Genomic DNA, 23,473 nt, shown 5'->3' on the forward strand with positions numbered 1-23,473 from the left:
TGTTACTTTTATTTTAACCTAACTAGTTTACCTTTGCCAAATGGGTGTTTTGTGACTGGCCATGCCCACCATGACAGCCATTTTGTGAATGGGCAAGCTCTGTCATGGCAGCCATTTTGTGAAAGTGCCTGTGGCTCTCTCTAAAAATTCCAAATATGCCCACCAGCCCCAAAAGGTTGGGGACCATTGATCTAGTCCAACATCCTGTTTCCCAGAGTAGTCAGCCAGATTCCCTCAAGAACGGCATGAATGCAATAGCCGTCCTGTTGTTGCTCCCCAGATAGTTGCTTGGTAACCTAATCCTTGATTTTCTCATATGTGGTTACTCAGTTCAAAGTAGATGTCCTTCTAGCTGTGGGCATATGGGCAAGAGTAGTGTCATCTGAGTATTGATAGTGGAGGGGGGTTCTTTTTGGCCAGGGTTCTGTGATTTAAAAATCAAGTTGAAAAAAAAAGGGAGCTGACAAGTGCAGCTTGACCTGCATGGGTAAGAGAAACTGCACCTGTTGAAATTCCAGTTCTGCACAGCTATTAAACGTTGTGAAGATTTCCTTAGCCTTGATTTCAAAACCACAGATAATAACTGTGTTATGCTCAAAACATAGTTGTTTTCATCCACATTCTTCCTCTGCATCTCCTCACCCTACTAGAGGAGACTTGACAACCACGTTGTGCAAAACAAAAGCAGTTTGGGTAAATTAGGGGTCCACCACTAGACGGCCTGGGCTGAGTTTAAATCTGGCTCCATGCGTTTACTGCTGTTTCTTCCCCACTATACCATTTTCAATTTGAGAGGCAAGAGTTACAGTACGTGGTGGTATTGGTGCTGTGACAACAGGATTTGCTGACAGCCCATTTTGTGGGATGGGAGGCTTGACCTATTGTTACTCCACCTTTATTTCAAAGCGTGAGGTCTTTAAACCAGTTGGTAAACAGTGAATTATATCCCTTGGCCTTTGGCTCCTTAAGAGGGTTGTTGCGAAAAATAATTCTGGTCCATAGTAGGCTGTTTATTTCACTGATCCTGTCTTTAGACTGGTCGGAGGGTGCTTCCTGGCAAGGCTTTTACCACTCTATTGCCCTGCCTCATTCACAAAATTTTATAGATCTAGACAACAATGACGCCCACTTATAGCCCTCCAGTTTCCCCCACCACTTCATCTGTCTTTTTCCTTACTGAAGAAAATCAGGGGGGGGGGGGAGATGGAATTGCTCCACAATGCCTTCTGATTAGTAGCACTAGGAGTCCTCCATTTGGAAGTACCCAGTGTATTATTGGTCTCATGTGACTTCTAATGTATCTCCACAGGTAGGTGCAACTTATGCTCACACACCTACAACCTATATGAAGTATAACACGAATTACACTTCAAAGAGCTCATTCAGTAATTACTCCAATCGTGCTCTGTCACAGTATTCCTGTTTCACCAGCAGGTGATGCTCATGTTAAATAGTTGACATCTTTTTTGAAAAGGGAGGGGGGAAGGCTGAAAGGAATATGAAAGTGCTTAACCTTGGCTAGTTTGTGCCCTTAGTAATTTATATCTCACTAACAATAATAAATTATACCCTTAAAGACAGCCTAAAAATAACTTTAGATTATATTTATTTTACTTAATCATAATTATGGGCAAATTACTTTCAAAGCAGTGTTATTTGCATACTAATGATTTAGGTACTGATTAATGTTCTTTTATAATTTGAGGAGCAGCCCAGAAAACTCAGAAATGTTCCTCTCTCCTGGTTCTCACAGGAAAAGAGACACCATATTGTTAGAAGCCTCCAGCCGGCTGCAATAACCATTGTTTTTAATAGATGCCAGAGAGCCCCATTTCTGCTCGCTCTCTGTAATTCTGTTGCCACCATCCATTCCCTGGCTCACCCTTTGGAAAATCTCCATGCACCATGGAGAGTGATCTGGTGGCACAAACAGAAGGAGGAAAGAGGTTCCCCAGCCGGCTGTAATGTCTCCCAGAAGCAATTAAATAGCCAGCCAGAGGCTTCTAACCACAGACCTGTTGTGAGAAAAGGATTCCTCTTAGAGAGAAAGATTATTTAATAAATTGGGTAGAATATCGCAGGGGTGGAGAAGGTTTTTCAGCCTGAGGGCTAAATTCAATATTGGAGAAGCTTTTGGGAGGGGGGCAATCTAGTGGACAAGGATGAAGGCAAAGGAGATGGAACCAAAATACAAACAATATTAGCATATTTTAGTTTATGGCCTGTACTGCCAGTAACTAAGCCTTAGAAGAGGCAGTGGGGGAAAATGCCCAGAACCCCCTGAACAACTGTTAGGGGGAAAGAGATGGAACCAAGGGAAGGGGGCATGGCCATCTGGGGAACTCCGGAGGGCTGGGTGTTTGGCCCCTGGGCCTGAGGTTCCCCACCCCACATATTGTCTTGATTATATTTTTCTGTCACTTTGTAACATATAACTAGGAGCAGAGAGCTGTGTGCCCCTGTTCATAGGCTAGAAGAAAAAAGGCTATCTACTTTGCCCTGTCACCTCTGAATATTTTGCTGAGTCATAGTCATAATGTACTTACGACTTTATCAGGCTTCAGCAGGGGTGTAAGAAAAACTCAGCAATTCTTGCTCTGAGTGCTTTTAAGAGTTTCAAGCAGGCCTTCATGTGAAAGTATATAGGTGCCTCCCCCAACCTGGTGCCCTCCAACTCTCATCAGTTCTAGTGTAAAACATCTGGAAGTCATCAGGTTGGGGAAGGCTGGTGTATAGTGACTTTGCCTTATATTATTTTATTTATTTATTTTATTTTTATTTATTTAAGGATTTTTATGCCGCCATTCAGCCAAAAAAGGCCCTCATGGCGGCTTACAAAAGTATTTCTTGACAGTCCCTGCCCACAGGCTTACAATCTAAAAGACATGACACAAAAGGAAAGGGGATTGGGAGGGAGGAGGAGGAGGAGGGGGGAAAGGAAAGGAAATTCAGGCACTACAATCTTAGTTGGAAAGTTCAGCAGTTACAGGTGACAGCAGGAGGGAGGGGTGCTCTCAGCTGGAGCTGGACCCAGGCACGGTGGAGAGGTGCCTGGCTGCTGCTTCCTCCCTCACTGGTGGCCTCTGCAGAGACAGTTGGTAGCAGGAGGGAGGGGGCTTTCAGCTGGTATTAGAAGGAAGAGTGGCCCAAATCCAGCAAAAGTTTTGAAGCTGAATTTTAGATTCTTGTGAATTTTGAAAAGGAAGTTTAAATAATGAAAGAAGGTAAAGACTAAAGTTTCTCACTTTCATATTTCTAACTGAAGTGCATAATGCACACCACATGAGAAAATAAATATTGACTGTCCTGCGAAGTGTTGCCACTAAAGAACAAGGCATTTATTTATTGCATTTGTATATCATTCTTCCTCCAAGGAGCTCAGGGTGGTGTGCACAGGTCTTCATGCCTCTAATTTTATTTTCACAACAACCCTGAGGGGCAGGGTTGGCTGAGAGATAGTGATTTGCTCAAAATTACCTAGTAAGAGCTTCTTGACTGAGTGGGGATTTAAACCTGGAACTCCCCTTTCCTAGACTGACACTCTAACCAGTATACCACACTAGCTGCCAGGAAGACTATGGCATGTAACGGTGACAAATTGAGGCTTAGTTAATCTACTATTTGCCAGGTTGCATGCTGCTTGCAGGTTGCTTCGACTGCTTAATTAACCAATCATAGGTTGTTGCATGGCATGTGAATCTGGTCACCTTGGTTGTTCATGGGCTAAACAACCCAGAGTTAACCAATGACAAGTTCTTAGATAAACTCTGGGTTGTTTAACCCATGAGCAACTCAAAGTGTCCAGGTTTTGCTTGTCACGCAACAACCTACGATCAGGCAGATCAGAGGTTGATTATGCAAAGTGGAAGTAACTAGCATATAACATGTGACCCAGCAAATCATGTGTTAATTTGCCTGTATTACATGCAGACAGGGCCTATGGGTTAGAATCTTGCTATAATTTGGGTATTCTATTGAAAGCTATTTTTAAAATAGGATAGGATGCAGAGAATTAAAAATAAAATAAAAGCTTTGTTAGTTTTAAAGTGGGTAAAGAGCCAGACATATTTCTTATCACGATGGAAATAACAGTTGTTTTGATCAGGATATGAAAGGAATTTAAAGATTGGGGGGCGGGGGCAGAACAAAACTTCAATTTTAGCCTATGAAAGAAAGTTTAGGGGTCTATCAGATGACAAATAAAAGACATACCCTTAACAGTGAAGGAGCCTGAACATAATAGAATGGCAAGTCATGGCTTCTCGCTCAGGTGTACTCTGTCAATCAGTAGGAAATGACTGTGTATTCAGTGAGATTCAACCTGGGTGTTCCCAGTCTGAATCCAGCCACTGCACAACATATATTTTACAAACGAATTAAACATATAATGGAATGTATCCAACGGTGCCTGTTCTCCAGTGGAGGGGATATCACTGGTTGAATGGATTTGCCTCCCCCTATAGTCCGCTCTTTATTTGTTTATTTATTTATTTATTTATTTATTACATTTATATAATTTATATTACATTTATATTTGCCTCCCAAATATGCTGCAGAGGGTTAGGGGACTCTCCAGAGTAGATCCGGATGGTGCAGGAGAGTGCAGAGGGGAGGAGAAGAAGGAAATGTCTTGTGACATTAGCAGAAGTCTGCTTGCACAATGTGGGATGTTGCCCTATATTAGAAAAAGAAATACAATACAGTTAAGAGAGGACGTTTCATAACCAATAGAGAAGCAGGTCACTTTGCCAAAGACCATAAAGTAATTTCGCACAGTGGAACTCGGGTACTTGACTGCTATTCGGACCAATGAGCACCCATACATTCCATTCTTTCTTTAACCAGCCCCAACTGTGTATGTATGTGTGCGTGCATGTCTATATATGTGTGTGTGTGTATGGAGCTCAGGAAAACACACCATGCATCATGGATTCTATTCCACAAACATTTATATCATAGTGTGTTCATCTTTCAGGTGCCACAAGACTTTGTGTTGTTTTGTGGAATGTATAGTGGATGAGCTGATGCAATAAGGAATCTGGTGAGATTCCTTGTTAAATTCTAAAATTTGAAGCCTACCACTGTGAGTGCCTTGGCCCTGCCTATCACAGAAGGCAGGAGGTGGGCTTGGCACCCTTTGCCTCTGCCCTGTTCCCATTGTCACTTTAGAGTGTGCCCCACCTTCCCAGGGCATCAAAATAATCTGCATCAAGCACAAAGGGTGGTATCCCAAAAGATAGAAGGAAAGGCAGTCCAAATACTAATTTAGAAAGGTGGTTGCAAATACTGATGAACTGAAAAGTAGTTGCAAACATTTTTAGTAAGGCAGGTTTAAAGGTTTAGTAAGAGAGAGAAAAAGCACCAGAAAATTAGGATTTAAAATTAGGAAATGTTATCCTTAGACTTAATTTTGTCTGGTCATGCAAAATGTTCTAAAGTATTTGTAACATTAAGAACTAATTTATATCACTTTTGATATGAAAGAATCACCATCATGAGATTATTTTTTCCTTAGAGTTTTTATATGGTGAAGGATTCTTGTGAATGTAATTTCACATGGTAAAGTCTGCTATTTACCATGACCCAGAAAACATTTTTGTAGAATGCTACTGGTCATGCTCTGGAAAACAAACTCAGCACGAAGAGACAAATTTACAAGACCATTTTATCAAGTGGAAATGTGCATGGACAAATGCACACTGTGGTTGAGAGTGGGTTGTTGTTTGAGTATGAGTTGTTGAACTGTGGGTTAATGTGTTGCCCGAATCTAGGAACCTTTCTGCAGGGTGGCTTGTTAACCACCCTGAACAACCCAACAACAAACCATGAGTTCTCAAGGTGGCTTGTTCGAGAAGAATAAGCCACACTATGCAGTTAAGAAGCCACCCTGTGGAAAACGTACTGGGTTCAGACAACACATTAACCCACTGTTCAACAAACAATCTCTGGTTCAACAACAACCTACATTCAACCACTGAATATGGACTAGTGTATTGTGTGAACCTAGCCCATGGCAAGCTCAACCCAAACAACCCAAGACATAGGGGAAAAGGATCTTTATGTGCAGACACACACACACAACATGTGAACAGACTTTGCCAGAGCCCTCTCCTTATGAGTGGCTTCCCCAATATAATACCCTGCAGATATTTTATTTTTTAACTATGGTAAGTGATATATAAATCTATTAGTAAATCATTGTCATCGTCATCATCTCCTAACTCTCATTGCCTCAGCCAGCATGGAATGCTGGGAGTTGTAGTTCAAAACCTTATAATGCCTACTTAAATGTCACTTACAAATGCCTATAATAAATCCCTGATGGCTACTTTTCTTTTCGTTTAAAAGAAAAACAGCTTGGGCAAGGGGGTGCTGTTTTTAACTGTAGAAGATAAAGTTTAGCAGGGAGACTCACGCTACAAGTATTTGAGAAACAAGGTGTTATTTCAGAAAAGCCATATTTGTTGTGGGGAAAAGAATGTTTTCATGTTTGAGCAGGGATATGTCAGGCCGTGAGCATGAATTTAAACACCTTTGCAGCATGATAAGGAAAAATAGTATTAACATACCAGTGTCCAGACCAGATAAGATGCTTTGGGCGGGTATTTTTTTCTTTCTTTTTCAGAAACTCTCATTTTGCACTAAAGTGGTAGATGTGTCAGATGATTCTATGGTGGAGTTAAACTTCTTTGTATATATATATAAATATATAAAATAAACCATTGCAAATGGCGAACTTAGAAAAGGACCATTCATATTCTGGAAATCCACAGCAGCCAGTGGCCACAGCTGAGGAGTCTGCAGTTCCAGGTAATGGCGTTTATTCTGGGAAGGGGAACTTTTTAATGGTCACAGATCTGCAGTTCTGCTAGAATTAGATTTTACTCTAGCTGTACCTATTTTCTGTTACTTGTCCTCGATAAAGCTCTGCTCCAATTTGGCCTCAGGGAAGAAACATTGGAGATGCATTTTCCTAATTTTGTCTGCATGCAGCAGGACTCTTCAAGCTTCATTCCCTTCCCCCTGGGTCTTTAAAAAGGGGTGACCATTGAAGTAACATTTTAATAACGGTGGAAGGCATTTGAACAGACATTTCCGCTGCCCTGAGAAAGTGTTGGACCAGGAACTGGGGAGATCTGGGGTCAAGACTCCACTCAGTCACCAAGCTCCTTGGGTGACCTTAGTCCAGTCACTCACAGCCTAACTTCCCTCACAGGGTTGTGGTAAGAATAAAATGGGTGAGTGACTGGAACCATGTACACTGCCTCAAGCTCCTTGGAGAAAAGGTGGGATATAGATGTGAAATGTCTAAAATTTGTCCACTTCCACTTAAAAGGCTAGATACAAAAGAGGGCAGGGCTCCTGCAGCTTTAACTGTTGTGATGAAGAGGGACTTTCACCAGGCACTGCATGCATACAAATGACACCTGCTGAAATTCCCTTTTCTATACATCTGTTAAAGATACAGGAGCCCCGTCCTCCTTTCCATACGGTCACCTTAATTTGTATCCTGCCTTTCCTCCTGCACAAACATGGATCCAAAAAGCCAGTGCTGCACTTCCCCCTTCATCTCCTCATTACTCACAACTCAGATAGTCAAAGTTATTGAGGGCATTTGAGCCCCAGCTATTCCATAAGGTTTTTATTCCCCCCCACCCCGGAAAGTGAACTGTCATTGTCAGTCCTCTTTTGCATCTGACTGCACTAATTTGAAAATAGGCTTTCTTTAGGAAAACCATTATGGCTGTGTTATGCTCTTCTGATTAAAATATCCAATCAGAACTTTGTTTTCTCTTTATTTTCAAAAAGGAGAGAGCTTCAGTAATAAGAAGGAAATATGGGGCACATAATGGCAGGAAGAATTTCAGCAGTTACAATTGACAGAACAACTCTAATAATGCCTTGCCCATGTCATGTCCAAGGAGCTGAAAGCCATTTTCAACTAAACTGGTGCGATAACCAAATTAAAGTTTTGATCAGGTTCAAAAAGAGCTCCAATTAACCACAGAAGTCTGTTCTGAGGCCTCCCATAGCTAATGATGGTAACTTAATTGGGTTTTTCAGCATCAGGAGTTCTTAATTAATATATTTTAAAATATATTAAGATTATTTACAATGCACAAAATCAAGACACCATCTATACAAGAGACAGTGTGGTGTAGTGGTTAGAGCAAGGGTACGTGTGGGATTTGTAGTCCAAAACTTATAGAGGACGTCTCCTGTCTACTCCTGTGTTAGAGTGTCAGATGAAGAAAACTAGGAGAATGTAGGGCTTATCCAATCACTTTTCTCAGCCTAACCCATCTTGTGAAAATAAAATGGAGCAACCATATATGCCTGTCAGCCTGAGCCGCTTGGTAGAGAGATGGGGATATAAATGCAATAAATGAATAAATAACAATAGAATTATAAATGGATAAAAACAACTTGTAAAACCAGGATGTCATGCTGGTGCAGCAATGCAGGAAGGTGCAACTGTACCAACAGTGGTCACTGATGACATGTGCAGGCCACATATGACCCAAATTGTTGATCTATTTCAAAAGGGTGGAAGAGTAGGAGCATAACAGCAAATGCCTCTGCTCCCTTCCTTTTCACGCCCTATAGAAAAGAACAACAGAAATACTCTTAGTGTCTCCCTCCAATTTATGCAATCTTTGGAGACTCACCAAAACCAGAGCTCAAGCATTACTTGGAAGCTTTGTAAAACCTCTTTATGTGGTTTGTCTTTGAGGTTCAGTGAGCAAGGTTGATGAAAACCAACATTATCTTTGAGCTGTTATTGACTATTATTGACAATTAGTATTGTTTCAACAGAAAATTGCATTTTAATCTCTTACTTGTAATACTCATTCTGAGGTGTGGAGCATGGCAATAAGAGATAGGGCTTTTTCGATGGGGCCCTCTCTCCCGCTCTGGAATGCTCTCCCAAGAGAAGCTTGCCTGGTGCCAAGCTAAGGCATTCCTGTTCTCCCAGGCTTTTAAAGTCATTTTCAGTCCTTTTAAATATTTTAGAGATTATAACCCTCCTTCTGTCTTATTGCATTGCTGGCAGGAACCAGGCAGGGTGGGAGGAATGATGGAGGATTTTACCTCATAATAACCAGAGATACAGATGTTCTGGAGAAATAAACACATGTAGTTTGAAACACAATGCAAGGGGCAACTCCCTGACTTTCCCCTTTCCTAAATGGTGCCTCTCCAATCCCTTGAAATACTTTAGTCCTGTTCACATGACCGCTCATATACAAGTGTGGAGGGATGATCATGACCAATGTGGATTCAGTGATCAGGCCTGGTGCAGAGACAGATTGCAAAAACACGGTCAGAAACCCTTCAAAAAAAGGACTTTGATTATTTGGTCAAGCCTATGAATGTTCTAAAGCCAGAAAAAAAGGACCAAAAAAGTATAATATAGTAACTTACAAGGCCAATACTGCTAGTGTAAATCAAAGTGTAATTATAAAGTTCGCAAGAATTGTTCTAAAGTATACTTGCACGTTGCGCTGCCTGAGATCTAACAGTGATAAATGCAGTCATATCCAGTGAATAAAGTTGTCTTTACAACCCAAATTATCTTAGGTGAATTTTAACAAAAATAAAAGCGGTCATCTATAGTAATTAAGGTCAATACAATTATTTTTTCAACCCTGATTATCTTAGGTGAGTGACCTCTAAATTACAGACAGCGCAATGTGCATGTGTACTTTAGAACAATTCTTGTGAACTTTATAATTACATTTTGATTTAGGCTAGCACTATTTGCCTTGTAATTGACTATATTAGCCTTGTAATTGACTATATTATACTTTTTGTGGTCCTTTTGTTTTAGGCTTGAGATTTCTGTTAAAGGTTCCCCTCCCCTTGTCTTATTTGGTCAAGCCTATGACTGTAAAGTTTGTGTGCACTTAAGGGATATGTAGATTGGAGTCAGGGCCTGTTGATGGAATCCTGTGTTTCCCCACATGAAAGTTCACTGTACACAGCCAGTTGCATGAGCAGGGATTTTATGTTTGGCTACATGCTCTCTGATTGGCTGAAGAAGTTCTGTTGTTGCCTTGTTTGAGTGTCTTCTACACCTGCAACCGTCTCTATGGATGTTATTCCTACTGTTACTGTAATTGGTTCCACTGTACTTCTGGTTACTTTGCTCTTGCAGAGGTCGTCATCACACGCCGTTTGAGGGATCGAGAGCTTCTCAGAAAAAGGAAAGCAGAAGCAGAAGAAAAAGACACACACCAGTGGGTTCTGGGGTAAATTAGGATGTTAATTGACAAAGTGCCATTTTATTTTAGAGGCAAAGGAATCTATTAAACCCTTTATGTGCATATATCACTGTGGGTTTTTTTAAATGATGATTTTATATTTAAGTAACAACACTGACATTACTATTGTCCATGACCTGATCCAGAATAACTTAGTCATACTTAAATCTCATTGATACCCTGGCCTCTCTTGCCTCTTTGATATTTTCTTACCTTGCTTCTCTCTCCCATCCCTCTGTTGTCATAGAATCATAGAATCATAGAATAGTAGAGTTGGAAGAGGCCTAAAAGGCCATTGAGTCCAACCCCCTGCTCAATGCAGGAATCCTCTCATACACACTGCTGACATTAAGGCCCTTTCTACACCTAAAGGTTATTCCAGGAAAACTGAGGGATTGTCCCTGCCTGCTCCCGGGATCCCCTGTGTGGCATTTGGATGCACAGGAATGATCCCAGGACAATTCTGGAATATAGAGCTGGTGTAGATGTGCCCTAAGAGGGCAGAAAGCTCTTGGGGCAAGTATCTCTCTCTCTCTCTCTTTCTTTTTTTTTTTTTACTTAGCTTGGTTCATAGCAGTATCTATTCCACACACAAACACACTTCACCTAGGGAGACCAAATTCTGTGTCAAGAAAAGCATGTATAAATTAGGCAAGCAGAGCAGATTTGTAAAATTTATTTTGCCATGTTTAATTTTGCATAATTTATCCTGGTTTTGATAGAGGGAGGGGCAAGACATTATTGATGGCATAGAAGCCTGATCACTGACAATTTTATCACACTACCCCAGGTTCCAATATTATGGGAGAGGGATATTTTGCTCCCTTTCCCATAATAGTAGAACCCGGGGTCGTCCCATGAAGCTGATCAGTGAGAGATTCAGGACAGATAAAAATAAGTACTTCTTCACACAGCGCATAGTTAAATTATGGAATTCACTACCACAAGAATTCACTATGGAATTCACTACCAATGCCACCGGTTTGGAAAGCTTTAAAAGGGGGTTGGATAAATTCCTGGAATAGAAGGCTATCAATGGCCCTGTTCAGAAGACACTTTAAACCACGGCTTAAACCACAGTGAATAAGACAAAACGCCTTATTCACCATGGTTAAAGCTGTACTTTAAGGAGTCTTCCCAACAGAGTCAATGGCTACTAATCCTGATGGCTATGTGGCTACCTCTAATATTCAAGGCAGTAAGCCTGTGTGCACAAGTTGCTGGGGAACATGGGTGGGAGGGTGCTGTTACACCATGTCCTGCTTTATTGGTCCCTGGTCAACAGCTGCTTGGTCACTGTGTGAACAGACTGTTGGACTAGATGGATCCTAGGTCTGATCCAGCATGGCGTTCCTTATGTTCATATAAAGCTGCATCCAACTAGTGTTTTACTGCACGTTCGTTACTGGGCTCTCACGGATTGCTCACATGACGTTGTCAGCCTCTCATGCGTCTTCCGTCCCTTCTGGCCTTCCTTGTGCCACAAAAAAACCCCCAGAAAAAGTCCGGTTGCTGCTCTCTCTTGCCGGACTGAATGGGTCTCGTTATGTCCTGTTTTCAGGAAGCGACGATGGAGAAGCGACGGGAGCCGTGCATTTCTACCTAGATGTGACGGGGCTCATATACCCTTTGGCTTCTTTGCTTTCACTAGCCACTAGCTTCATGTTTCAAGCATGTCTTTGCAGCATAAGGGCTAGAAACTTTAATAATAATAACAACAACAACAACAACAACAACAACAACAACAACAACAACAACCAGGTCTCAAGCCACATGTATTACAGTGCAGTCAATTTGTAATGTTAGTATGACTGTCCCTTTGCCCTTATAAAGTATCCTCAGGAGGTAGGGCTTTGGAATGGAGGAGGTTTCAAGAGGGGGGGAAATACCTTGCAGGGCTACATCTCTGCTGCCAAGTACCCCCTCCTGATTCAGCTGCAATGGAATGTATATTTTGGCCCTACAATTCTCAAAAAGCTGAACCTCTCACCCAAGAGCACATCCTGTGTTGTAGCATAGTAGTACAGCCTTTACAGAAGCAGGGCTGCACCCAAAGCAGCTATACACACAGCCCTGCTGATGTTAAAATGTAAACGCACCAGGAAAATAAGAAATCGTCATCTCAGAACCCAAAACATTAAAAACTAAAGGGAGAATTTACGAGTCATGAAAGAGGTCCACTACCAGCCACAAATTCCCATTATGGTTCCTGCAAAGGACCCTCCAGAGTAATCTATTATCTCCCAGGACTTACTTGACCCAAACACCTTCCTGTACTATTTGACAGGCAGCACAAAAGGAGCAAGCCAGCGCCAGCGCGACGGGGAAGACGGGCCGGGAGAGGACGAGGCCGGCACCAGGCTCCAGAACCACAGGCAGAACCAGATCCAGAGGTAGCAGAGGAGAAGCATGAGACACCAGCGACTGAGCTGGAGGGAAAAGCCCCGATGACTCTGGATCTCCAAATAGAGCCTTCTGTCCCTCTTCTGGAAATTGATGAGCTGTATACCCAGCAGCAAGTAGCTGAGGCAGCCCCAGCTGAGGGGGTTGTTTTCTCAGGGGGTACGTAGCCTTGGGAATCAAAGTTCTTTTGGGCAGGGCCAACCCAGCACATTTTGTTGCCTGAGGCAAAGATAAAAAACCCTACCTCATTCCATGGACAGAAAATGACAGGGTGGGCATTGAATCCTCTTTCAACACTGGCAATGGGAGGGCATCTACCATGGCACCTGTGGGCAGCAGGCTAGCTTAAGGGGCACAGGGCCGTCTACATATTACATACATAGTACGTAGAGAGTTCTGCCCTATAACAACTTGTGACCCCTCCTCTCCCCTGAGACCTGCAGCCTGAGGCAGCCACTTTTCTCTATATAATTGTGGGGCTGGCCCTGCTTTTGGGGGTGAATCATATTATTAAAACCTTAACGAAGTTGGGCCTGTGTGATGCCTTGGCAGCCCAGTCCTTTAGAACATTTCTCCCCCTCTCCTTATCACGGTTTCTCAGGGATCACTGGTCAATTGGATCAGAAAAGGGTGTAGTTATACCAGCTTCACAGATAGGACTATATCCATCATAATAAATATGAGTAGTTGCTTTAGTTTAACCTGGATTACCAAATTATTACCCAGATACCTTTCAGTCTCTAATTCTCCAAGGTTTTGTCATACTCTTCCATAGTAACTTGACTAACAAGACAATGGCATAAATATGTGTGTATGTGTGTTTGATTTAGATTGGGGAAGTGCCATGAAATGAGTTAAACATTCCCCTTCCTCTGAACCATTGCTCCACGTTCAGAACCTCCCACCACTGATTTTAAGTGAAAATAAAAACATCTGTGGATATGAGGACAGCTCTCTTCTTGCATAATATGTAGTTTTCCCTTAGAATCTCAACAGATCAAATCACAAACTTACTTAACCCAGAGATTAAGTTTATTGATTAATATGCAAAAAGATCATAAAAGAAAAAAAACCTAAAAGTTAAATTTGTGATTCAGTGGAGCTGTTTGCATGTAGGTGGCATTCCATGGCAAATTGTATGTTAATTAACCCAAGTTAACCTAAGAACAAGCCATGGGTTAATTTTGGGTTGTTTAACCCACAAATAACTGAAAGTGCCTGCATTTGAACATCATGCTAACAAGCTACAAATGGGCTTTCATAGGTTGATGCTCACAAATAGCACACATCCCTGCAAATTATGGGTTAATTAACCCATGATTTGTCACTGCTGCTGTTACGAGCAAACTAGGTCAGTGCCTGCCCTGGGTAATTATTAGTGACCTAAAGCAAGACGCAGTTGTTGCTGGGGTTAGAAAATATAAATCCTAATCTGCTTCCTTGGTAGAAGGTTCACTTTTGGTAGAAAGTTCAAAAATATAGGTTTTGCTAGCTCCACATTGAATAGGGTGACCATATGAAAAGGAGGACCGGGCTCCTGTATCTTTAACAGTTGCATAGAAAAGGGAATTTCAGCAGGTGTCATTGGTATGCATGTCTCACCTGGTGAAATTCCTTCTTCATCACAACAGTTAAAGCTGCAGGAGCTATACTAGAGTGACCAGATTTAAAAGAGGGCAGGGCACCTGCAGCTTTAACTGTTGTGATGAAGAGGGGATTTCACCAGGTTCTCCATATATACAAATGACACTTGCTGAAATTCCCTTCTCTATGCAACTGTTAAAGATACAGGAGCCCTGTCCTCCTTTTCATAGGGTCACCCTAACATTGAAGATATTTTACAACTGATGTAGCTTATATACTTACAGGAAAATACACTGGGGAACTAGCCTGAAGGTACAAAAATTATCCCAGAATATGATACAGTAGACTACTGAGACCTATTAAAAGCTCTTATTTAGGGACTATCCTGAAATACTTTAAAATTGAGCAATTTTCTCAAGCAGGGGTGGCCAGATGCAAAACAGGGCAGGGCTCCTGCACCTTGAATTGTTATACAGAAGAAGGAATTTCAGCAGGTGTAGCTTGCATGACACCTACTACAATTCCCTCTTCTACACAACTATTCAAGGTGCAGGAACCCTGTCATCTTTTGTATCTTTATTTATTTATTTATTTATTTATTACATTTTTATACCGCCCAATAGCCGAAGTTCTCTGGGCGGTTCACAAAAATTAAAACCATAATAAAACATCTGGCAACCTTAGTTTTCTCCTTCAATAAAACTATATTCCAAACACTTTTGTCCTATAGGAAGATATAATATATCTGTTTCCCCCCATTTCTGGTTGTAATATTAGTTATAATTATTCATATTGTTATAGGCAATGAAAACTCTTAAAGAGGGGGAAAATTGCTTGGGCCATGTTTTATATCAGGGCCTGTCTTTTATTGAATCTGCAGTGCCTAGTTAATATTAGTAGAAGCCCAAAAAATAATGACCATAGAATGATGATGTTTAGTGACAGGTCCAGCACATTTTAAAACAGCCCAATTAAAATATTTGTATCTAATATCTTCTTTGTTTCCCCTTCCCACCTTGGACTAGAAGAGGCATCACATTCAGAAGAACCAGAATTCCCCCAGTCTCTGGAAAACGATCATTTGGAACAGGATCCCTGTGGCTCTACTTAATTCAAAAGTTGGAGTGGAGACGGTAATTGTTGCTTTTCAACTTGAAACATTATTAGAATATATGAGCCCTGGCCTGCTAATCCTCTGTGAGCAATAAAAGCTAGTGACTTTGGCTGTTGCCTTTCTGCAACTTCCTTGTCCCTGAAATGTTCAGTGGTTACCTTACATGCTTTCCACTTCCCCAGGAGGTGAGAAGGTCCAGAGGCAGCAGCGCTACTCAGGTCTGGCTTCCTTTGGAGGCGAGTGCCCTGGGACTTGTGGCATTTTTGTAATATTTGGCTTGTGTATAAGTAGAACATTAGTGGAAGCAAGCAGAATGTGTACACCTACCAGGCAGCACAACCATTCACTTCCTCACATCGGACCTCCAGAGACTGGCATCTTGCACCCAAAAGGTGCCTAGCTCACATCTCTCAATCTCTCTCTCCAACCAAAAGTGTCTGTTGCATCTCTCTCTTGCTCGCTCCCTTGGCACGCATGCCAGCCCTCTCCCGAGCTGAAATGGGAAGCAGTGTCCTATCACCACCCAAGCTCTGATAGCCTCCCCATTCAAAGCACTCCAGAGAGATCTCCAACTGCTTCCTAACCATTAGCATCCATTGGAGAAACATCTACCAGTCACTCTGGGTGGTTAATAAGCAATCTCCCCCACAAAAGAAGTACCGAGCCCAGTAATGTATATACCAGGATTCACTTCTGGAGCTTACTCTGTACCAACAGCCTTTCTCCTCTTCCAAGGGGGTCTCTCACAACTGCACAGCACAGAATCCAGACAGCTTTAGAGCAGCTGTTCAGCAACTAATCTTGTCAATTTGAAACTGTGAGGGGTGGAGAAGAAGTGGGCCCTGGTCCTACAAATAGCATGGGGGCAAGAGTCCAACTGCACCTCCACCCACCCCACCCACTTAGGTAGCATGGTGGAAGAATTAAAATGAGCAATGGAGAAGAGTGACTTAGAACATAAGAACATAAGAAGAGCCCTGGTGCTGGATCAGTCCAAGGGTCCATCTAGTCCAGCACTCTGTTCACACAGTGGCCAATCAGCCATTGGCCAGGGATGAACAAGCAGGACGTGGTGCAACAGCACCCTCCCACCCATGTTCCCCAGCAACTGGTGCACACAGGCTTATTACTTTGAATACTGGAGATAGCACACAACCATCAGGGTTGACAGCCATTGATAGCCTTTGCCTCCAGGAATTTATCCAACCCCCTTTTAAAGCCATCCAGATTGGTGGCCATCACTACATCTTGTGGTAGTGAGTTCCATAATTTAACTATGTGCTGTGTGAAGTACTTCCTTTTATTTGTCCTGGATCTCCCACCCATCAGCATCGTGGGATGACCCCGGATTCTAGTATTTTGAGAGAGGGAGAAAAATGTCTCCCTGTCCACATTCTCCATACTTAAGAAGAGTTCTTTTTCCTTTCATCTCCCCCTTACCATCTTCCTTGTCAATGAGAGTTGATGTGGGCCAGCTCTCACTGGGGCAGAAAACCTCCTGGCTGTACCACCTCAGAGTGCAAGTGGGAATTCACACAACTGAATGCTCTTCCATCACTGATTTTAAAACCTGCATACAAAAACTAGATGTTAGGCAGATGTATTCCATCATCTGAGTCTCCAGCAATCTGAAGAGGTACAGGAGGTTTGCTGCCTTCATGTGAACTAGGCCCATGTGGGATACCGTAGTTCAGGATAGTTCCCCTCACGCTGCTTGTCCCACCTGTTTTCCAGCTCCAAAAAGTAAAAGAGAAGAAAGAGTCTGAAAGAAATAGATCACTTCCTCATCCAACCTTCTGCTAAACACAAACCACGGTACATACATACCATCACCCTTTTTGCTTTTCTGAGCTGAAAGACAACGGGGAGGGAAGAGCGCCATCTAGTGTTGCTATCCTATTTGCATTCGGACTCATGACTCTGTGCCCTGCACCACGCTAGACATTGACTAGAAAATGGGAATTGTATCTTAAAGGGAACTGAGCACCCTCTGGTGGCAATGTCTCCTGGGCGTTGTTCGCCTCTGACATATTCTGGATGTGGGTGGACTCCAGGCTTCCAGAGCCTGCTTTATTTATGTTTTACTAGAACCCCAAAATGCACCAACCAGAGCCAGGTACAAAGAGAATTGAAGCATTCTGAGCCCAGAAATTTTGAGTACCAAAACTGAATGGAGTTCACAACCATTCTGCACAAAAATCCACTTCTGATTATTCCAAGCTTTTTTCTTCTTCATTTCAGCAATATAATTTAGGGTGGGAGAGGGGTCATTTTGTTGCTGCTGTTGTTAAACAACGGAGTCAGAAATCCTTGCCAATCTACTGCATATCATCAAGACATCTTCTAGTAGATTCAAATCTTATCTTCTTATCGGGGTGGGCAGACTTCAGCGTTCCTGATATACTTTGTTTTTACTAGAATCTCAAGGGTGTCAGGTGCAAAATAGAGGTACAGGGCAAACATGTACCTAGCAGAATGAATGAACAGGACGCCTCTGAGCACACTCTAAGGCAAGGATTTGTTTTCAGTACCAGAATCTCACAGCCTTTTCACACCAAAAATCCACTTGTGATTCCTCGCAACCAAGTTTAATTTCAGCAGCCTAATTTGAGGAGGCAAAAGCATTTTTTATTGTTGTTGCTCCTGAAAAATTGGGAGTCAAAAACCCTTACAGATCTACACAAACCACCCAGAGATCTTCAGTAGATCTCAGTCTTCCTCTTGCTCACCCTTGCTTTAGAGCAGAGGTTTTCAAACTTTGTTGTAGGGAACACAGAGGTTCCTTGGGAGACTGACTGTGGTTCTCTGAAATAGCATCTTTGCCTATGGCATTTGGTGTAATCTAGGGTCTCCTCCCAGTAGAGCCCCATTCTGGCCCAAGAGTACTGGTCATGTGTTACAATACTTCCCAGAATGACTTGCAACATGGCATTCCTTGGTAGAAAAGCTGATATGGAAATGGTTGCCCAAAAGAAGAAAGCTGGAAAACCACAAATTTTCAGTAAGTATGCAGTGGTATAGAGAAACAGAACTACATCTGGGGACTGGCGTGTTGAATGAAGGCAAGATGGTGAGAATACCTTGCTATTAGCAGCAGCCGGGAATAAAGTGAAATCTCATCTGAGAAGGAAAAGAGCCACCTCGAAGTCAGGACCAAGTAAATGTGTGTTATTTACCATATGGGTCATCTTTTCCATGTGTCTCAAAACCCAATGCCTTCTCTTTACAAGCATCCAAGATATAATACTGTGTTAGGTTTAAAAGGGAATTTTTTAAAAATAAAATAAAAATAAAATATGGACAGCCTTGTTATGGCCTCAAGACATTGCGGCACGAGCACTGTTTTGTAGCAGGCAGGGTTAATAGTTTGCCATTCCTGGCTGTTGTTACGAACAAAACTGAACACTGATGAAGACTGTGGGTATATGTGACCAGATGGTTTGAAAATAAAAGAAAGAAACCTGGGTGATTCGGAGAAGCAGAGGGAGGTGTAAAATTGGTGTGACTGAGGCTTAGCAAAGAACTGAGGGAGAGAATGATCTTTCAGGGAAGAAAAAGGGATCAGGAGAAAGGAAACCAGACTTACGGTTAGGCAAACAGGTGTTACTCACCAAGCACCTTCCTCTCTTCATACATGAACAGGTCAAACTGAATTGTGTTTGACCAGCCTGGGCTTTACTGGATAGTCCTATTATGACCTGGGGGCTTTATGACAGCGTGGGATTTTGAGACCTCATCACAAACCATGTAAAATGCTTTTTGACTCTGTTTACCCATCATCTTCCTTCCAAATGACTGAGCCATTAAATTTGAATAAATGTGCATATCGGCCAAATGTTAATATAAGGGCCTGTGTGATATTGAAGGACAGTTTATATTTAATAAACCACAAGCTGCTATTCATGGCAAGAAGAAAAGAGCATCTTTAATACTTTGTGGCATTTTGGTTGGACGTAGCTACTCCAGGTATTGCCTAATTGTGGATTTGGGACTTTTCCCCCCTTGGTTTTTTGTTTACTCATGGATCAGTACATATGTTTTAAAATATTTTTGTTTTCCTTTACTATACACCGGAATCAAAATAGTCTCAAAAATAAGCAACCATGCCCTTAACAAGCAGGAAATATTTCAGAAAGCAAATGTGGTTCTCAGCATCTGATAACATGTTCCCCCTGCAAGGCGGCCTGTGAAGCCCTTACTCTGTAGGCCAAGTTCAGTGGTCGGGTGAACTGAACTTCAGTGGGGGGAGGATTGCAGCCCCCTGACCCCTGGAGGTTGCCTTGCCCTGCCTCACTGCTTGGTGATGCCAACTATATTAGGTGCCAAATACTTCCTGTAACCCCCCCACCCCCCCAAAAAAAACAAAATCTAGGAATCTTCAACTTTTTTGTGATAAGCTATAGTAAGGGACTTTTTTATCACTTAATGCTCATCTTTGTCCTTCTCCTTCTCTTACACTTTGAGCTCCATCACACCAGGGGTTAACACACTCCCTACCGTCGCTTCTCTGCTTGTGTTTTCCTTCCTCAGGTTCCTTCCTCTTTCAAGAAGAGGAAGTACCCAACAAGCCTGAGGCCCATTGAGTCTGCTGTTCTAATGGCGCTGCTTCTCCTGCACACAGTGGAGAGAGCAGCAATTCCGAGTTTAAAAAAAATCAGACTTAAAGAGGGGTTATTTTGTCACGAGAGGAAGGCCAGAAGGGGCAGACGATGCCATGGGAGAGACCTGAGCAAACTCCGTGAGTGCCCAGTAACGAGTGTGCAATAAAACGGTTGTTGGGTGGAGCTTTTAATTTCTCTCTCTTCATTTTTATTTCCTCCTAACAAAATGAAAAAGGGGGAAAGAAATGATGGTGGGGGCTTCCTGTGACTCACCTTAGACCTGAGCATGGCCCCACTAGAAGATGAGCAGTCTAGGGACCAAGATTGGTCTGCAAGAACCCTGTCTTACGGTGCAATCATATACATGTTTAGATAGGAAAAAGAAGTCCTAAGCTCCCCACATACTGGCTGGGAAATGATGGGAGTTGGGACTTTTTTCTGCCTAAACATAAATAGGATTGCTTCTTTAACCATTTATGGAGAATTAAGGCCCTCCTGCCTCTCACTCTGGTGCACTTTCTTTGCTAGTTTTACCCTACCCTGTGCCTGCTTGGTGCATTCTCTTCCCCTCCTTATTGTTTTATTATGATTTTATTAGAATGTAAGCCTATACGGCAGGGTCTTGCTATTTACTGTTTTATTCTGTACAGCACCATGTACATTGATGGTGCTATATAAATAAATAAATAAATAATAATAATAATAATAATAATAATAATAATAATAATTCTGTTACAAGTAGCCTCCAAAATAGTGGCCTGAAAGAATAAGGGGGATGACTGTGCCTTCGGTGCTTTACGCGGGGGGGGGGGGGGGGAGTAATGGATTTGTTAAAAGGGAGTAAGAAGACCCACAGTGACTGTCACCATGTGCACGCAATCTAGAGCTGTCAATACCAACAAGTTCTGCCACTGACTTCAACAGAATGTGGATTCCGTTCTTAAACGTCAAACCTGGTTGAAAATTCATCTCAAAGGTTTTACACGTTTTAACAAGGGAGAATTAGAAGCATAATTTACTGCATCAAAATTCATTTGATCTCTAATGCAAAATCTGATCCTTCTTGTGGAATCCTCTGAGCTTTCCTTTTTTTTAAAAAAAATAGCATGGCTAGGGAGGGAACAAGTAGGAAGTGTTTTTTGTTTTTAATTTTTTTTTTAAAGAAAGCTTAGAAGTGTAGAAGACTTGGATACTTTTGGGGGGACTATTTTGTTTCTGGTGTATTCCACAACTTAAGGGGTGGAATTTCTTCATTCAGCATATCTAACTCTCTCTCCCACCCATTGACCCACCACCACCACCATCTCTCTCTCTCTCACACACACACACCTGTGGACCAGCATGCCTCTTTAGGCCCATGGCCCCAAAAAATAGATGAAATGAAATAAATCCAAGTCATTGAGGGGAAAAAAACACTTGATGAAATTGTGTGGCCAAAAGCATGGAAATAATGTAAGAATATGCAAAATTATCCAGTGCCATATAATTTATTCATATCACAGAATCCAGTGGGATATTGGCATAAAAGTTTGCAGAATTTTTGTACAGTGCAGACTCCTAGACCAGCAATCCATTCTTCAGTACACACATCAAGTGGGATGTAAGAACATCAACAGGACTCATCTGTGGTTGAAGAAAAACATCTCCATCTTTCAGAGTACTAGAACTCAATGAAGTTTACGGGTAGAAGGTTCAGGCCTGACCAGGGAAAGTAGTTCTTCACACAACACATAACTTATGGAATATAGGTGTTGCCCTAAGGATTGGTGGTGGCCACTAGCTTAGATTTTTGAAAGGGTTAGAGATTAGACACCTGTTTGGAGAACAACAAGTCTATGCCTGATTATTGCTGCTATAAGTAAAGGAATCCACCATAGGTGATTTATCTTGGAGATGCACAGATGCTGGGGACGAACAACAGAGCAAGACCATCATAAATTTCATGTTCTGTGTGTAAGTACCCAGCTAGTCCCTGTCTTAAGAATGCTGGACTTCAATGACTCATGTTTCTTATGCCCTTAAGGAGAAATACTCCTAGGAGTGCTTGCAGACCTTTGCATGTGAATTACATGAATCTTATGATCCAGAATTCCTGCAATTGAATCATTTCAAACTGCATGTGAATGGGGATTGCATGCTTCCTGTAAAATGAACTCCCTGCGGATAGAAAATTAGAAGATGGCTAGCTAGAACTCCCCTACTTAACAAGGAAGGTGTTGATTTTATTTTTTTTATTCGTAGGGGCATTCAAACATGCGACTCCCTATTTCTGAAGTCTGAAATGGTGCAGCACGGAAGTTATTTTTCTGCATGTCTGGATCTGTCCTTCTGTATTTCAACAGTGCTCTGTTCACTGGATCCACGATCACAGCAGTTCTAATAATACAGCTTTTGAGTTAGGACTGCCACATTATAACCCAGAGAACCTGATTTTTACCTTTCATGATGCAGTGACAGATTGTGTAGTTCTTGCACCACTCACCCCATTCCTTCTGCAGTCTTTCTATTCGCCTCTTCCCCAGCCAGTTGTGGGGCAATATTAAAATCCTGCTTCCAACAGTAAGTACGGGGAAGGAACAGGTAAGAGGTTCAGCAACTGTGCAATAATGTTAAAGTTAAGTCTGGTTCTCCAGGTTGCAACCTGGCAACATTTTGGGGGCTGACTTTTCCAAGAAAACTTTTGATATATATCAGACAGATGATAAAAACTTCTATACATTAGTCTTTGAATAAGTATTCCTAGACAAGAACACAGAAACTGAAAAATGGAGGAAATCGAATTATGGGATATCTTCTTTCAAGGCATTTGTTTCGTAAAGCAAAGAATACGTGGGAGTGGATTGGAACTTTTCCTATATCTTATCTTCAAAATCTGACTATATGGCTGCTAACTACAAATTCCTAAACACAGTGAAATAAAGAAGAAATCTGACTCGAGGCTAAATGCTAATAAGGGAGTCACTGAACAATTAGCACACTGAGATTTGGAGAAAGGCAGCTTTGCCTGTTATAACAAAAAATTACCCAACTAAAACATCAGCTAAAATCAATAGAACTGTCCAACAAAATCTATTTCAAAAGCTATTTATTGCATTCCCAAAGCCAGCAGAAAACAGAACCATATAGAACCTTTGCCTTTTGTACCCAAAAGGAAGTGTGAATCATTGACCCCGTGTATTTATTAGTTCAAATGAATTTGTGAGTCACTGAATACTTATAATCGAGGGTATTAAGCACACACCTACTAGTTATTCATAATTTGCAAGTAATCCAGTTAGGCCAAAAGAATAGAAAGAGAAAAAGAAAGACGGTCTATTGCTATTTACTGAAACTACTGCTGCAGCACATAATTCTGGAAAGGCAAGGAGTCCATGAGAACTAACAGGAATGGGAAAGCCCAGGAAAAACCCTAATATTTTGCAATTCCTGTAAAAGGCTGTTTCCACACTTCACAAGCTTGCCTAAAAAGGCTCCTCTGTGCCCTCTAAACACCCCTTCCCTCCCCC

General features: G+C 41.9%; 1 protein-coding gene across 5 annotated transcripts; it reads left to right on the top strand.

The window, feature by feature from the left end:
- Positions 1 to 6,611: 6,611 nt before the first annotated feature.
- On the top strand, positions 6,612 to 22,904 carry HEMGN (hemogen). Of its 5 annotated transcripts, none has more exons than XM_063129062.1 (5): positions 6,616 to 6,810; positions 10,160 to 10,253; positions 12,553 to 12,827; positions 15,278 to 15,385; positions 22,209 to 22,904. In XM_063129062.1, exons 1-4 carry the CDS (start codon positions 6,729 to 6,731, stop codon positions 15,361 to 15,363), a joined length of 537 nt encoding a protein of 178 aa, XP_062985132.1. In that variant the 5' UTR covers positions 6,616 to 6,728; the 3' UTR covers positions 15,364 to 15,385; positions 22,209 to 22,904. The 5 variants fall into 5 exon arrangements, with proteins under 5 accessions (XP_062985133.1, XP_062985132.1, XP_062985131.1 ...); XM_063129061.1 differs by lacking the exon at positions 22,209 to 22,904 and adding an exon at positions 18,309 to 18,689; XM_063129063.1 differs by lacking the exon at positions 22,209 to 22,904 and having other exon boundaries at positions 6,612 to 6,810; positions 15,281 to 15,475.
- The last annotated feature ends 569 nt before the right edge of the window (positions 22,905 to 23,473 follow it).

The sequence above is a fragment of the Elgaria multicarinata genome, chromosome 6, assembly GCF_023053635.1.
Source record: "Elgaria multicarinata webbii isolate HBS135686 ecotype San Diego chromosome 6, rElgMul1.1.pri, whole genome shotgun sequence".
Lineage (NCBI taxonomy): Eukaryota > Metazoa > Chordata > Lepidosauria > Squamata > Anguidae > Elgaria > Elgaria multicarinata.

Bases quoted from the DNA above. Each gene is read 5' to 3' on its own strand.
- HEMGN (XM_063129062.1), top strand. From the start codon at position 6,729: ATGGCGAACTTAGAAAAGGACCATTCATATTCTGGAAATCCACAGCAG. The intron at 6,811-10,159 runs GTAATGGCGTTT...TTGCTCTTGCAG, and splicing joins TGAGGAGTCTGCAGTTCCAG to AGGTCGTCATCACACGCCGT. The intron at 12,828-15,277 runs GTACGTAGCCTT...ACCTTGGACTAG, and splicing joins GGGGGTTGTTTTCTCAGGGG to AAGAGGCATCACATTCAGAA.